General features: G+C 39.8%; 2 protein-coding genes across 2 annotated transcripts in view; both read right to left on the bottom strand.

Moving 5' to 3' along the window:
- The window catches only part of LOC117479004 (histone H3.3), a 9722-nt gene extending 6477 nt beyond the window's left edge, over nt 1-3245 (bottom strand). The window contains exons 1-2 of the mRNA XM_034126002.1: nt 3134-3245; nt 859-1026 (exon numbers count right to left, since the gene is read on the bottom strand). Of these exons, the coding sequence (XP_033981893.1) occupies nt 859-970 (112 nt within the window). The 5' untranslated portion in view covers nt 971-1026; nt 3134-3245. The remainder of the gene's footprint in view (nt 1-858; nt 1027-3133) is intronic.
- A 485-nt stretch (nt 3246-3730) lies between these two features.
- Nucleotides 3731-12377, bottom strand: psmb10 (proteasome 20S subunit beta 10). The gene is made up of 8 exons (XM_034126001.1): nt 12188-12377; nt 11312-11405; nt 9867-9964; nt 7928-8068; nt 7417-7532; nt 6592-6650; nt 4937-5088; nt 3731-3950 (listed from the first exon to the last, which is right to left on the bottom strand). The coding sequence occupies exons 1-8, from the start codon at nt 12250-12252 to the stop codon at nt 3839-3841; spliced, it is 837 nt and encodes a 278-aa protein (XP_033981892.1). The 5' UTR covers nt 12253-12377; the 3' UTR covers nt 3731-3838.
- Between the last annotated feature and the right edge of the window lie 667 nt (nt 12378-13044).

Raw genomic sequence — 13044 nt, 5'->3', positions numbered from 1 at the left:
TCTTCATGTCTCTTCTACATCAACATGTGTCCCCCTCTTCTCCATGTCTCTTCTACATCACCATGTGTCCCCTCTTCTTCATGTCTCTTCTACATCAACATGTGTCCCCTCTTCTTCATGTCTCTTCTACATCAACATGTGTCCCCTCTTCATGTCTCTTCTACATCAACATGTGTCCCCTCTTCTTCATGTCTCTTCTACATCAGCATGTGTCCCCTCTTCTTCATGTCTCTTCTACATCAACATGTGTCCCCTCTTCTTCATGTCTCTTCTTCATCAACATGTGTCCCCTCTTCTTCATGTCTCTTCTACATCAACATGTGTCCCCTCTTCTTCATGTCTCTTCTACATCAGCATGTGTCCCCTCTTCTTCATGTCTCTTCTACATCAGCATGTGTCCCCTCTTCTTCATGTCTCTTCTACATCAACATGTGTCCCCTCTTCTTCATGTCTCTTCTACATCAGCATGTGTCCCCTCTTCTTCATGTCTCTTCTACATCAACATGTGTCCCCCTCTTCTCCATGTCTCTTCTACATCACCATGTGTCCCCTCTTCTTCATGTCTCTTCTACATCAACATGTGTCCCCTCTTTTTAACCAAATATCTCTCAGAGGGGTGTGGGGAGGGGCTCCTTATTTTCATCTAAAGTAACAGACAGAGAATCAGCACTTTGGAAACAGAGGGGATTATGGGATGCTGCGATGATCTGTTTGGTGTTTCAGCCAATCAGAGACAGGCTCTGTATGTATCCGAGACCTATAATATAGTGATTAAAAACCGTATAATAGGGGACCTTTAAGTGACAGGATCATAATCATTAGTCAGCCCGGCCAACCCTCTCTCAACTGGTGCTCTACCTGGCACTCCACTCAACCTCGGGGACTTGGGAGCTGAATCGGGGTACACTTTGGGGGGGCGACGTACGGGGACTTTGTCCTTCCGGCGGCTGATAGAAGTTTCGGGACGCATCTTCTTCAACACCGAGATCAGGACCAGAAGAAGAAAAACACTGCAGCCAGGTCTGACTGTAAGAGAGGGAGGACATTACATGCTTCATTAATCAAACCTTCAAGTCTTTATATAACCTGAATACTTTACAATACAATCATTCTTCCAATTTGCTGGTAATACCTAAACTAATTCCAATAAATACAGTGACTTAGATCAGGTTTTATTCATATAGGTGTTGTTGAGTCATACGTCTCTCCTCCATGGGGGGTTCAAATTCAAATGTCCCATCAGCCATAGCACAGGGCCCGAGACTTTACAATTAAACCCTGTAATGATGACTCAAGCTTGTCAAAATATATTTACTCCATGTACTCTAACTGTTACATGTCAGTCATGTGTTGAGATTTGAGACAGGACTCTCACGTGCAATCAGAGCGTATACATGTATATTTTGCAAATATCGTTTACTTCATCTGCAGTACTTTCAACATAATCTGCACATGTATATACTACTCTGTGACTTCTTGCACTATTTTTATTTGTTTCATGTCCTATATATACACATTATGTTGCATTGTTGGAGGAGATTGGGAATTAGGTTTTTCATTGCCATATCTACACTGTGGAGTGCATGACAAATAAGCCCTATAGTTTTGGCTCTCTTAAATATTTTGTCAAGATCTAGATAGATAGATAGATAGATCGTACTTTATTGATCCCAAATTGGGAAATTGTTTTTGTTACAGCAGCATAAAAGGCATTTTACAATAAAACAAAATATACAAGAATAGAAATAAAAATAAAATAAAATATAAAATAAAATATAAAATATACATGTCAAAATACAAAATAGAAAATATACATACAGATATTATATATATATATATATATATATATATATATATATATATATATATATACAAATATATTCAAAATATATGGAATTATGGAGTATTAAATATGAAACAGATTATGTGTGAGTAAAATGTACAAGGTGGTTTTATTTCTAGAGAAACTATGGAGCAGAGAGTTCTCTTCCAGCCAGAGGTGATTTGTTGTACAGTGTTATTGCAGTGGGCAGGAATGTTTTCCAGTATCTGTCCTTGTGACAGGGGAGCTGTATCTAACAGTAATCCCTGACTCTGATCACAACATAAGTAAGATACCCTAGGTCAAAGGTGTCCAAACTACGGCCTGGGTGCCAACTGTGGTCGTGTGGAACACTTAATCGGCCCTCAGCTAATTCTAAAAGTATAATTAAGCAATAGCTCACGACAGGCCGTGGTATATGCTCATTATATCACAGCTAAGGGGCGTGGTTCGGCCCGACGCGAAGCGGAGGGTCGACAACCCCCTTAGCTTTTGTCAAACCTTGGGAAGTATCTAGATATCCCTGCCCTAATGCCAAAGGAACTGCACACTGAATATGTTTTTGCCGTTTGATGTCTATGTCTGGACCGTTGCGTAAAAAGGATGGAATATGACCCACACACGAAACTTGTATTTTGTAATAATATTGTAGTTATTAAATGTATATGTAAACATATATTACACAGTAGTATGCATGTGTCAATAAGCCCACTTTTCAGTCAATTCAGGTTGTTTTCTAACAAATCTTAGTTGATTAAAAAAAGCCCATTCACTTATTCATAACCAGCTTGAAATAGACCCTTCATATTTCCTCTTATGATAAGCAATCTGAGGCTTGAATGAAAGCCTCTGGAGAGCTGGGATGTAGTATCAAGCCAATCAATTTACCTACATTTGATTGATTTTGCTAACTTATAGCTTAACTTATGAGGCAGTATACCCCACCTCTAGTGAGGGGCCCTTTCTATGTTTTTCTGTATGATTCATGTGGCCCTCAGTGAAAACAGTTTGGAAACCCCTGTTTTAGAGAGACAATCAAATATTGACAACAACAACAGAGATTTTTGTAGAAGCAAACCACCCAGAAGTGTTAGAAAATATGTATATTACCCCTTTGTGTTTGCGAAGTGTATGTGAGGTCACACGGAGCTAACCATGAGCTAACCTAACAACTAGACTTTCAACTGCAAACCGCTTTAAGTCCCTTTATATATGGGGAAAATAGTATGTAGGCCTACATGTTTACGTTTACGCCTCTTTAATAAACATAGATGTATATTTTCTTACTCAATAAAGTAACTGTAGACTTACCTGTTTAGCAATTTCCACGAATTCTATGTTTTCTAAAACGCTGTAACGGAACATTCAGCACATCAACAACCAACTGAAATTCAAACTACTCTTCTTCGCCGGATCCACCAATCAGCGTTCAACAAGTGGGCGGGGTTAACTATTTGGGAGCGCTTGGTGAGTTATATCTACACTTTCTAAATGGGCGGGGATAAGATTGACAGTGCATTGAGTTTGGTTCGGTAACGGTGTTTGTATACACTGGGCTGAAGCCATAGATGTATTAAGCGCACCTTGAAGTTGGATGACCAGTCTTTTAAAAAGTCATTCGGACCCACGCGTCAGGCAGACTGTTTTGACCATACTCTATTTATACATTCTAGATTTTTATTTTGACCTATAATAGGATGATAAAACATATAATGGACTGCTAAAAGTTGCTACTGATTATTCATACTTTTTCTTATAATTTGTACATAAAACAGAACAATTTATGTTGTGCGAATGTGTTTTTTAAGAGGAAGAAAAATGTGTCTTGCTTATTTAACACACAAATAATGTATTGCAAAACTACTTCATACAATGATAATTTAAAAATACTAAGCAACATATTCCAAATCCATTCACCACACCATTTTATTTTTTATTTAGTACATTGATGAATTAGGCTACAACATATTTAAAAGGTTTTGGTCCACGAGGATACTTTTTTTTTTTATTGCATTTTTATTCAGGGTCCATGATCTGAACAGACTCGTCGACCACGACCAGAGGGAAGGGGGTCACAGTTTTGGTCAAGACCGCCGTGGTGCCAGGCTTATATCTGTACTGTCCCTCTCTGAAAAAGACAAGAAGGAGAAAAAGTCTTATTATGTGTTGCTTAAAGTTCTCTGTAAAGTTAAAACTGCAGGGTCAAACAGTGCTGGAGCCAGGAGCTTCAAGGCATTTGTTCTCAATAAAGAACTTTTTGTAGTTTATTAAATACTGTGTGTTGCATCATTGGAGGTGCTCGGGCCATAAGATTTTCATTGCCATTTCTACAATGTAGCTTATCCATCCATCCATCCATCCATCTTCTCCCGCTTATCCGTGGTCGGGTCGCGGGGGTAGCAGTTCCAGCAGAGAGCCCCAAACGTTCCTTTCCCCACATCAACCAGCTCTGACTGGGGGATCCCAAGGCCCTCCCAGGCCAGCGAAGAGATATAATCCCTCCACCTGGTCCTAGGTCTACCCCTTGGTCTCTTCCCAGCTGGACGTGCCTGGAACACCTTCCTAGGGAGGCGCCCAGGTGGCATCCTTACTAGGTGCCCGAACCACCTCAACTGGCTCCTTTCAACGCGAAGGAGGAGCGGTTCAACTCTGAGTCCCTCCCGGATGACTGAACTTCTCACCTTATCCCTAAGGGAGACGCCAGACACTTTTATCCAAAGCGACTTACATACTCAATACTGTGGACAATCCCCACAGGAGCAATTTGGGGTGAAGTGTCTCAGGGACACAACGGCATTCTGACTGCATTGGGGTTTGAACCTGTGACCCCCTGATCCGAACACATACGCACAACCCACTGCGCCACACGCATAAAAGACATGGCATTGTACAATAGAAATAAAAAAAGACTAGAAATGAACAAGAAAGTAGAAAATATACATGGTGAATTTACAAATGAACAATAGCAAAAACTAAATATAAAGCAAGTTATTATATATACTTAAGTATGTGAGGGATGGAATATAAAATATTAAACTCAATATATAAACGTAAATATGTACAAATATTAAATTGAGAACCAAAGCAGGTAGAAAAGCCTTCATGACGGCTCACCGTTTGCCCTTCATGGCGGGCTTGTCGTATCCTCGCAGCATCTCCACTCCGGCCTCAGTGATGATGCACAGGTCCACGTTGCTTCCTGACCCCAGGTCACAGAAGATCCCCGCAGTGATGGCTTCTCGTACGAGCTGCTTCGCCTCCTCCAGCTGAACGGGGAGAAGCAGGAAGAGAATAAAAAAGGTATTTGAGACATAATTATAAAAGAGGATACAAGTTAGTAGGTAGTGAACATTTGCAAAAATCCTCTGCACAGTAAAAATGTGAAATCTTGCCAAGTATATTTGTCTAATTTCTAGTAAGAATATGTCTTTACACTTTATATAAGACCTAATGACTTAAAGGTCCCATGTCATGCTTTTCTGGTTATTACTCGTCCCCTTGTGTTATGAAGGTGTTTCTGCATGTAAACGGTCTGCAGAGTCACAAACCCTCAAAGTACACCCTGTAGCGAGTAAAACTCTAACACAGAAAAGACCTGTCTGTGCTGCCCCAGAACGCCTCGTTGGGGATTTCTCTTTTTCCATTGTTTTCTTCTTATAGTGTAGTAAGTACAGTGACATATTGGGTATAGTGACGTAACGACTTCCTCACACACACACACTCAATCTTTTCTCAGCTGCAGCGCCACGGATTTCTCAGCCTGAACTCAGCCTGAGACGGCGAGACACGGCGGGGCTCGGCCTGGGCTCGTTCTGAGCACACACGCAGACTCACAGCCAGGCTGCAGGTGTGTGTGCAAGTGTGTGTGTGTGTGCTCGGGCTGGGTTCAGGCTGGGTTTCACTGTGTCTCGCAGATCCCCCGGAGCAAGCCAGCTCACACTGTCCGCTCCAGCAGCGAGCCCCGCAACGTCCTGCCAACACGGCACCCAGACCCCACGCAGCATTCTCATCTGTTTGTCATTACTGGTGTCATTTTCTGGCTGCTAACGCCATTGTAACACATAATCACTGATGTTCCGCTGTAACGGTGGTGGACTCATCAGAACAGAGTGGGCGAGCTGACCAATCAGAGCACAGTGGGCTCATAGGGAGGGGGGGGGGGCAGGAGCTCCAACAAGCCGTTTAGGACAGAGAGTGAATACACATACTATACAGAGATGCTGTATGAGAAACCAATGTGAGTTTGGAACATTGAACAATGTAAATATATTTTAGTAGACCTCAACAATGGAATTATGATCAGTAGAAATGGCCATGACATGGGACCTTTAAGAAGTAACATGTAGTGATATATAAAGTTTTGTTTTTAGACAATGCATCTATCTTTTGAAGTCAAAGCCTCTTGAAAACATCTGATTTTGAGTTGGATCTCAGAGGAAACAGGTTTATTAAGCTGCTGTGTTATTTGTAAAAGATAGATCCTCACAGGGAAACGGCATACATGTTTATAGGGATGGGTTTATATGTCAGATAATAAGAAAGCTAATATAATAAAGTGGAAGCACATTGTTCTGTGTTCTTGTATTTAGTGATTTTTGTGATAGTTCTGCACCTCGATGATTTTGCTCTTTCTTTTGGGTTTCTGACATCTTGTCTTGTCTTGTATCCTTGTTGGTAGATGTTTATACAACAGCTATACAGCTCCATGATGATATCATTTGCAACACACAACATGCCTTCAGTGTCACATTGATCATAGTCAGCCTCACCTCCATGTTGGGTTTGAATCTGTCTTCAAACACAGAGACAGCAGCCGCAGCTCCAGATCCTGAAAACACAACATGTTTGTTTTAAACCTTCCAGCCTGGTTAGCACCAGAGATGGCAAAAGTACACACATCCTTTACTCAAGTAGAAGTACAGATACTGTGTTTAAAAATACTCTGGTAAAAGTAGAAGTACTGACTAAACTTCTTTACTCAAGTCAAAGTAAAGAAGGCTTTGAAATGTACTTCAGTAAAAAGTACCCATAACTAGCAGCTGTTTTAAAGAGTACCTGACCTCCCTTTATATTAATAGAACAATAATGTCATTGTTAGCTAATGAATGTTTCCATGCTGAACAACGGCAACATGACAACGTTTTCATTGGTCCCTCTTCTTTAGAGAAGACCAGGAAATGATGGATACACGGATCGTGTTCAAATCAATAGGCACGCAATGACTCTAAAGAATAATGATCACGCCACCAAACACACATTCAAACTAAAGGAACCAGCCTGTTTGGAAAACGTAAGAAGTAGAAAGTACAGGTATTTGTGTTCAACATGTAAGAAGTAGAAAGTACAGGTATTTGGGTTCAAAATGTAAGAAGTAGAAAGTACAGGTATTTGTGTTCAACATGTAAGAAGTAGAAAGTACAGGTATTTGTGTTCAACATGTAAGAAGTAAAAGTAAAAAGTCGTCAGAAAAATAAGTAGTTGAGTAAAGTACTGATACCAGAAAAATGTACTTAAGTACAGTAATGTAGTATTTGTACTCCACTACTTCCCACCTCTGGTCAGCACACAGAGTCTACAGTGCAGGGAACTCTTACCCATGGTGAGGAAAGGCAGTTTGTCGTAGGAGCCGTGGGGGTAAACGCTGTACAGCTGAGGTCCCGTCACATCCACTCCTCCAACGATCAGAGAGGCACCGAGTTGACCCTGGTACCTGAGAAACAACCAGACATCACTACAGCATGCTTTCTCTGGGAGGAACACGTCCGCCTGCACATGCATGGATATCAATACAGTAAGAGACTGAAGAGACAATAAGGGTGTTTCAAAGTGAAATACGTCAATCAATCAATCAGTGTTTATTTATATAGCCCAATATCACACGTTACATTTGTCTCAGTGGACTTCACAGTTTGTACGGAATATCAATACGACAATACGACACCCTCTGTCCTTAGACCCTCACATCGGACAAGGAAACTTCGAAAGAAACCCCACAGTTAACGGGGAAGAAATGGAAGAAACCTCGAGGAGAGCAACAGAGGAGGGATCCCTCTCCCAGGACGGACAGACGTGCAATAGATGTCGTGTGTAACTCTGTCTGCTCACCTGAACAGCATCTGTTTCAGCTGCCGGGTCACCATGGTGACGAGTGCAGGTCGCCCGGTGTTGAGCATGTGCAGCTCCACGTTGGAAGACATGATCTGCGTGGTGACGTCAGCGTCTGCAGCGACGCCGGCTCCACAGCAGCTGAAGGACAGTGGACAGCTTCTTAAAGCACTTGGTCATTTCTACTGCTGCAAATAACACTAGAAAGTTTAAACCGATTCTGATATGTCAGGTATTACCTCAATAAATGGTCAAACCCTGCACAGGTCACCACCTCTAGAACACATTTTATTTAAATCCTTTTACACGAGTAACCTGACTAAAATTCACTTAAAGCAGGGGTGTCAAACTCAAGGACTCATCTCATTTTGTGACATGAGCACTGAAGAGACTTGCAATTATTTGCCCTAGACTTCTGCTTTAAGACGTAGTTATTCATGAAGTTATTACTCTATCCGATAATAATCCAATGCAGAGGCAATAATGTAATGTATGTATATTTATATAGTCTTAAAGTTTCAACCGGCCCTTTGAGTGCAACCATAATGCTGATGTGGCCCGATTGAGTTTGACACCCCTGACTTAAAGGAAGTGTCTTTCTCATGGATTCTTAAATACAAGCACAGGAAGAGCCTGTAAGTATATATATATATATATATATATATATATATATATATATATATATATATATATATATATATATATATGTACTAGTAGAAAGGACATGAACCATAAAGAATACCATATATAAAATGTTCTGGATAAGGTACACTGTTCTATAAAAGACCCATATTACAGTAGCAGATGTATACATATGATTGTATATAAATTACAGTTGTGTAAAATGTGCATTGTTATGGAGAGGGAGAAACTAAAACTATGAGGCAGTGAGTTCTCTGACAGACAGATTGAACAGCAAAGCATGATGTCAATGTATGTAATACAAACACCTTGAAGAGTGTATGACAAATAAAGGTCAAATGATAGCGGGAGTAATACTGTGAGATGCTGGGTTAGGGTCAAAGGTGGGAAGTAGTGGAGTACAAATACTTCGTTATTGTACAGTACTTAATTACATTTTTCAGTACTTTACTCCACTACTTATTTTTCTGACAACTGTTTACTTTTACTTCTTACATTTTGAACACAAATACCTGTACTTTCTACTTCTTACATTTTGAACACAAATACCTGTACTTTCTACTTCTTACATTTTGAACTCAAATACCTGTACTTTCTACTTCTTACATTTTGAACTCAAATACCTGTACTTTCTTCTTCTTACATGTTGAACCCAAATACCTGTACTTTCTACTTCTTACATTTTGAACACAAATACCTGTACTTTCTACTTCTTACATTTTGAACTCAAATACCTGAACTTTCTACTTCTTACATGTTGAACCCAAATACCTGTACTTTCTACTTCTTACATGTTGAACCCAAATACCTGTACTTTCTACTTCTTACATTTCCCAAACAGGCTGGTTCCTTTAGTTTGAATGTGTGTTTGGTGGCGTGATCATTATTATTTAGAGTCATTGCGTGCCTATTGATTTGAACACGATCCGTGTATCCATCATTTCCTGGTCTTCTCTAAAGAAGAGGGACCAATGAAAACGTTGTCATGTTGCCGTTGTTCAGCATGGAAACATTCATTAGCTAACAATGACATTATTGTTCTATTAATATAAAGGGAGGTCAGGTACTCTTTAAAACAGCTGCTAGTTATGGGTACTTTTTACTGAAGTACATTTCAAAGCCCTCTTTACTTTTACTTGAGTAAAGAAGTTTAGTCAGTACTTCTACTTTTACCAGAGTATTTTTAAACACGAGTATCTGTACTTCTACTTCAGTAAATGATGTGTGTACTTTTGCCCTCTCTGGTTAAGGTAGAACTAGCCTGTGTGTTGTCTCAGTAAACGGTGGCTCTACTCACTAGATGTTAGGAGCGATGTAGTGGATCTTCATGCAGTTTTTATCTGCCACCACCATGTCGTCTGTAGCCCGGGTGTCAGCTCCCAGGATCACTCCATCCTGACAGAGAGGAGAGAGAGAGTCAGCTGGCTCATATCAAGAGTGAAACATGCTGCTCCAAAAACAGGTACAAATATAATAAAAACAAGGTGTTTTCGCTTGTGTTCGGAAAATACTGAATGCACTCTTCCAATATGAGAGTAACATGATAACAAAGGTATCCCAACTGTAGCTGTGAACATGACAGGATGTATGATTACCTAGAAGAGCATCAGGACTGTTTTAGGCATATGATAGCTATGTGATTAACATGATGATTCAGCCTCTATGGAGATAGACATATGACAAGCATGATCATTTCTGACGTGGAGCTAATCTGAAGTAAACATTGAATACTGCTTTCTATTCCTCCATCTTGTGACTGTGTAACTCCCTCTCTTGGATATCAGCATGTGAAGGACTCTGTTCAGGAACTAGTTGATGCTCTGTATGTGATGACTACTTCCATTCTTGAGAGGATCACAAATACATGGATCCTGAGATTGAAGCTCAAGCCGGTGACGAGTGATATTTTTCTAACAGCTTGTAATAAGTGAACAAATCTGCCAATAGAACAAGTACAAAATGGCTTCAGTTAGATAAATCAGATCTTGTAATTAGCTGGGAAAACTTATTTTAAACTATATTTAATTATTATATGTAACAGAATTAGGGAATTTGAATTTGTTTCCTATAAAATAAGATGTTTTTAAGAGACTTTGACTTAAAAAGATGCTTAAGATGCCTTGTCTCAAAACAAGACTTAAGTTATTAGGTCAAGTGTAAAGATATATTCTGACTAGATATTAGACTAATATAATTGGCAAGGTTTCACATTTTTGCTGTGTGCTGCCGACATACAGAGCGACCAGGTGCAGCAACCTCTAACATAAATGTGTTTAGTGTTAGTTTCTTACATGTAAAGTCAGAGATACTTGCTTCATCCCCAATCTGAAGAATTGTTTCAGGTGAAAAATGTAATGAGGAAACATTTATTTTCAACATGTTGAAAGTATTCCTGATGGCCTATAAAAAAAACTCTTTCCTGTATGCAGCACAAGCCAATGTACCAGCAGGATTCCTGTTTTCTTGAGTTTGTATCTTCATGGTTGATTGCACTTACTGTCGTTTCCTTATAGTGTTAGCTGAATGAAATGTAATATTGCATCTGTCTTCGTCCATTTTAATAAATATTGTGAAGGATATTCATAAATCATCTTTAAAATGGCATGGGTAACAAGTAGACGAAGAAGTGTTGCAACCCTCCCCAGTTTCCCCTACAGCAAAGTCATCAGGGCATATTTCCAAAAATATCATAATGTACGTTGTAGTGGCAGTTTCCGGTCCACACTGAATGCAGACCCTCACCTTGAAAACTATCCCAGCTATGGTGGTCCCGGTCTTTCTGGCCCCTGGAGCTTTGTATCCGGACTCTGACAAGCTGGACTCCAGAACTGCATTCCTGGAAAACATGAATGAGACAGACTCCTATCAACTCCTTCAGTGTACCAGTGATATAGAGGTATAGACAGAGAGATGGCAAAAGTACACACATCCTTTACTCAAGTAGAAGTACAGATACTCGTGTTTAAAAATACTCTGGTAAAAGTAGAAGTAGGCTACTGACTAAACTTCTTTACTCAAGTAAAAGTAAAGTACCCATAACTAGCAGCTGTTTTAAAGAGTAGGCTACCTGACCTGACCTCCCTTTATATTAATAGAACAATAATGTCATTGTTAGCTAATGAATGTTTCCATGCTGAACAACGGCAACATGACAACGTTTTCATTGGTCCCTCTTCTTTAGAGAAGACCAGGAAATGATGGATACACGGATCGTGTTCAAATCAATAGGCACGCAATGACTCTAAATACTAATGATCACGCCACCAAACACACATTCAAACTAAAGGAACCAGCCTGTTTGGAAAATGTAAGAAGTAGAAAGTACAGGTATTTGTGTTCAAAATGTAAGAAGTAGAAAGTACAGGTAGCCTATTTGTGTTTCAAAATGTAAGAAGTAAAAGTAAAAAGTCGTCAGAAGAATAAGTAGTGGAGTAAAGTACTGATACCAGAAACATGTACTTAAGTACAGAAACGAAGTATTTGTACTCCACTACTTCCCACCTCTGGGTATAGAGAGGGTAAAGGCAGATCAACATGTGCACAGATAAAGTCATGGCAGGTTGGAGTCACTCAGTATTCCCTCCACCATTTTAAAAGTGACAATAGTTGTTGGCTTACCTGCGGGTGTTCTCGAAGCAGAATCCTCCAGTCTGAATCTCACAGGGCTTCAAGGTGTGCAGCATGTTCTCAGAGAGCAGAGCTGAGGGTGAACACGGGGATTAAAACCTTCAACTAAAGCCCTCAGAAGTCAAGCGGAGTGTCAGCACTTCTCAGGTTTTTACTTTTACTTTCACTTCTTTACCGCAAGTCAAGCCTTCCTGCTCTCCACTGTAAAATATATTCACACTCCTATCAACACTCCTATCAAAAATATCAACACTCATCAGACATTTGTTCTCATTTTGAGTTTGAAATAGGATTTTTTTCATCAAGAACAACAGAGATGTGTTTTGTTGACACTTCAGGAAGGGTCTCCACCTCTAACTGTAATAACTTAATCTTAACTTTGGCAACGTTTATGGAATTACTGTAGATGTGTGTTGACATTTGTTATCATATTGAGTTTAAAATAGGATTTTTTCATCAAGAACAACAGAGATAAAGTTTGTTGACACTTCACTTTTTATCCAAGTTGAATTTGTTTCTTCTCTTGGATCAAATCTCTCAGGTGAGGAGTAAAGAAAGGTCTCCACCTCTACCTGTAATAACTTCATCTTAACTTTGGCATCATTTATGAAATAACTTGAATGTGAGTTAACTCTTTTTCTGAATTGATAGCCTGTAAGTCGCTCTCTTTAAGGAATACAAATGATTAAAAAGCTCATGAGACAATACAACTGCTTAAAATATGTACTGATCTTTCTTGCAGTGTATTACAAATTGCCCACAGTTTAGTGTTACATTAAAAACTGTCAAGGTGAAACAATAAAGGACTCAGCATGGTTCCTGGAGGCCTGCAATGTGAGCTGATGTGA

The sequence above is a fragment of the Trematomus bernacchii genome, unplaced genomic scaffold (genome assembly GCF_902827165.1).
Source record: "Trematomus bernacchii unplaced genomic scaffold, fTreBer1.1, whole genome shotgun sequence".
Lineage (NCBI taxonomy): Eukaryota > Metazoa > Chordata > Actinopteri > Perciformes > Nototheniidae > Trematomus > Trematomus bernacchii.
This window is presented reverse-complemented; position numbering and strand designations above follow the sequence as displayed.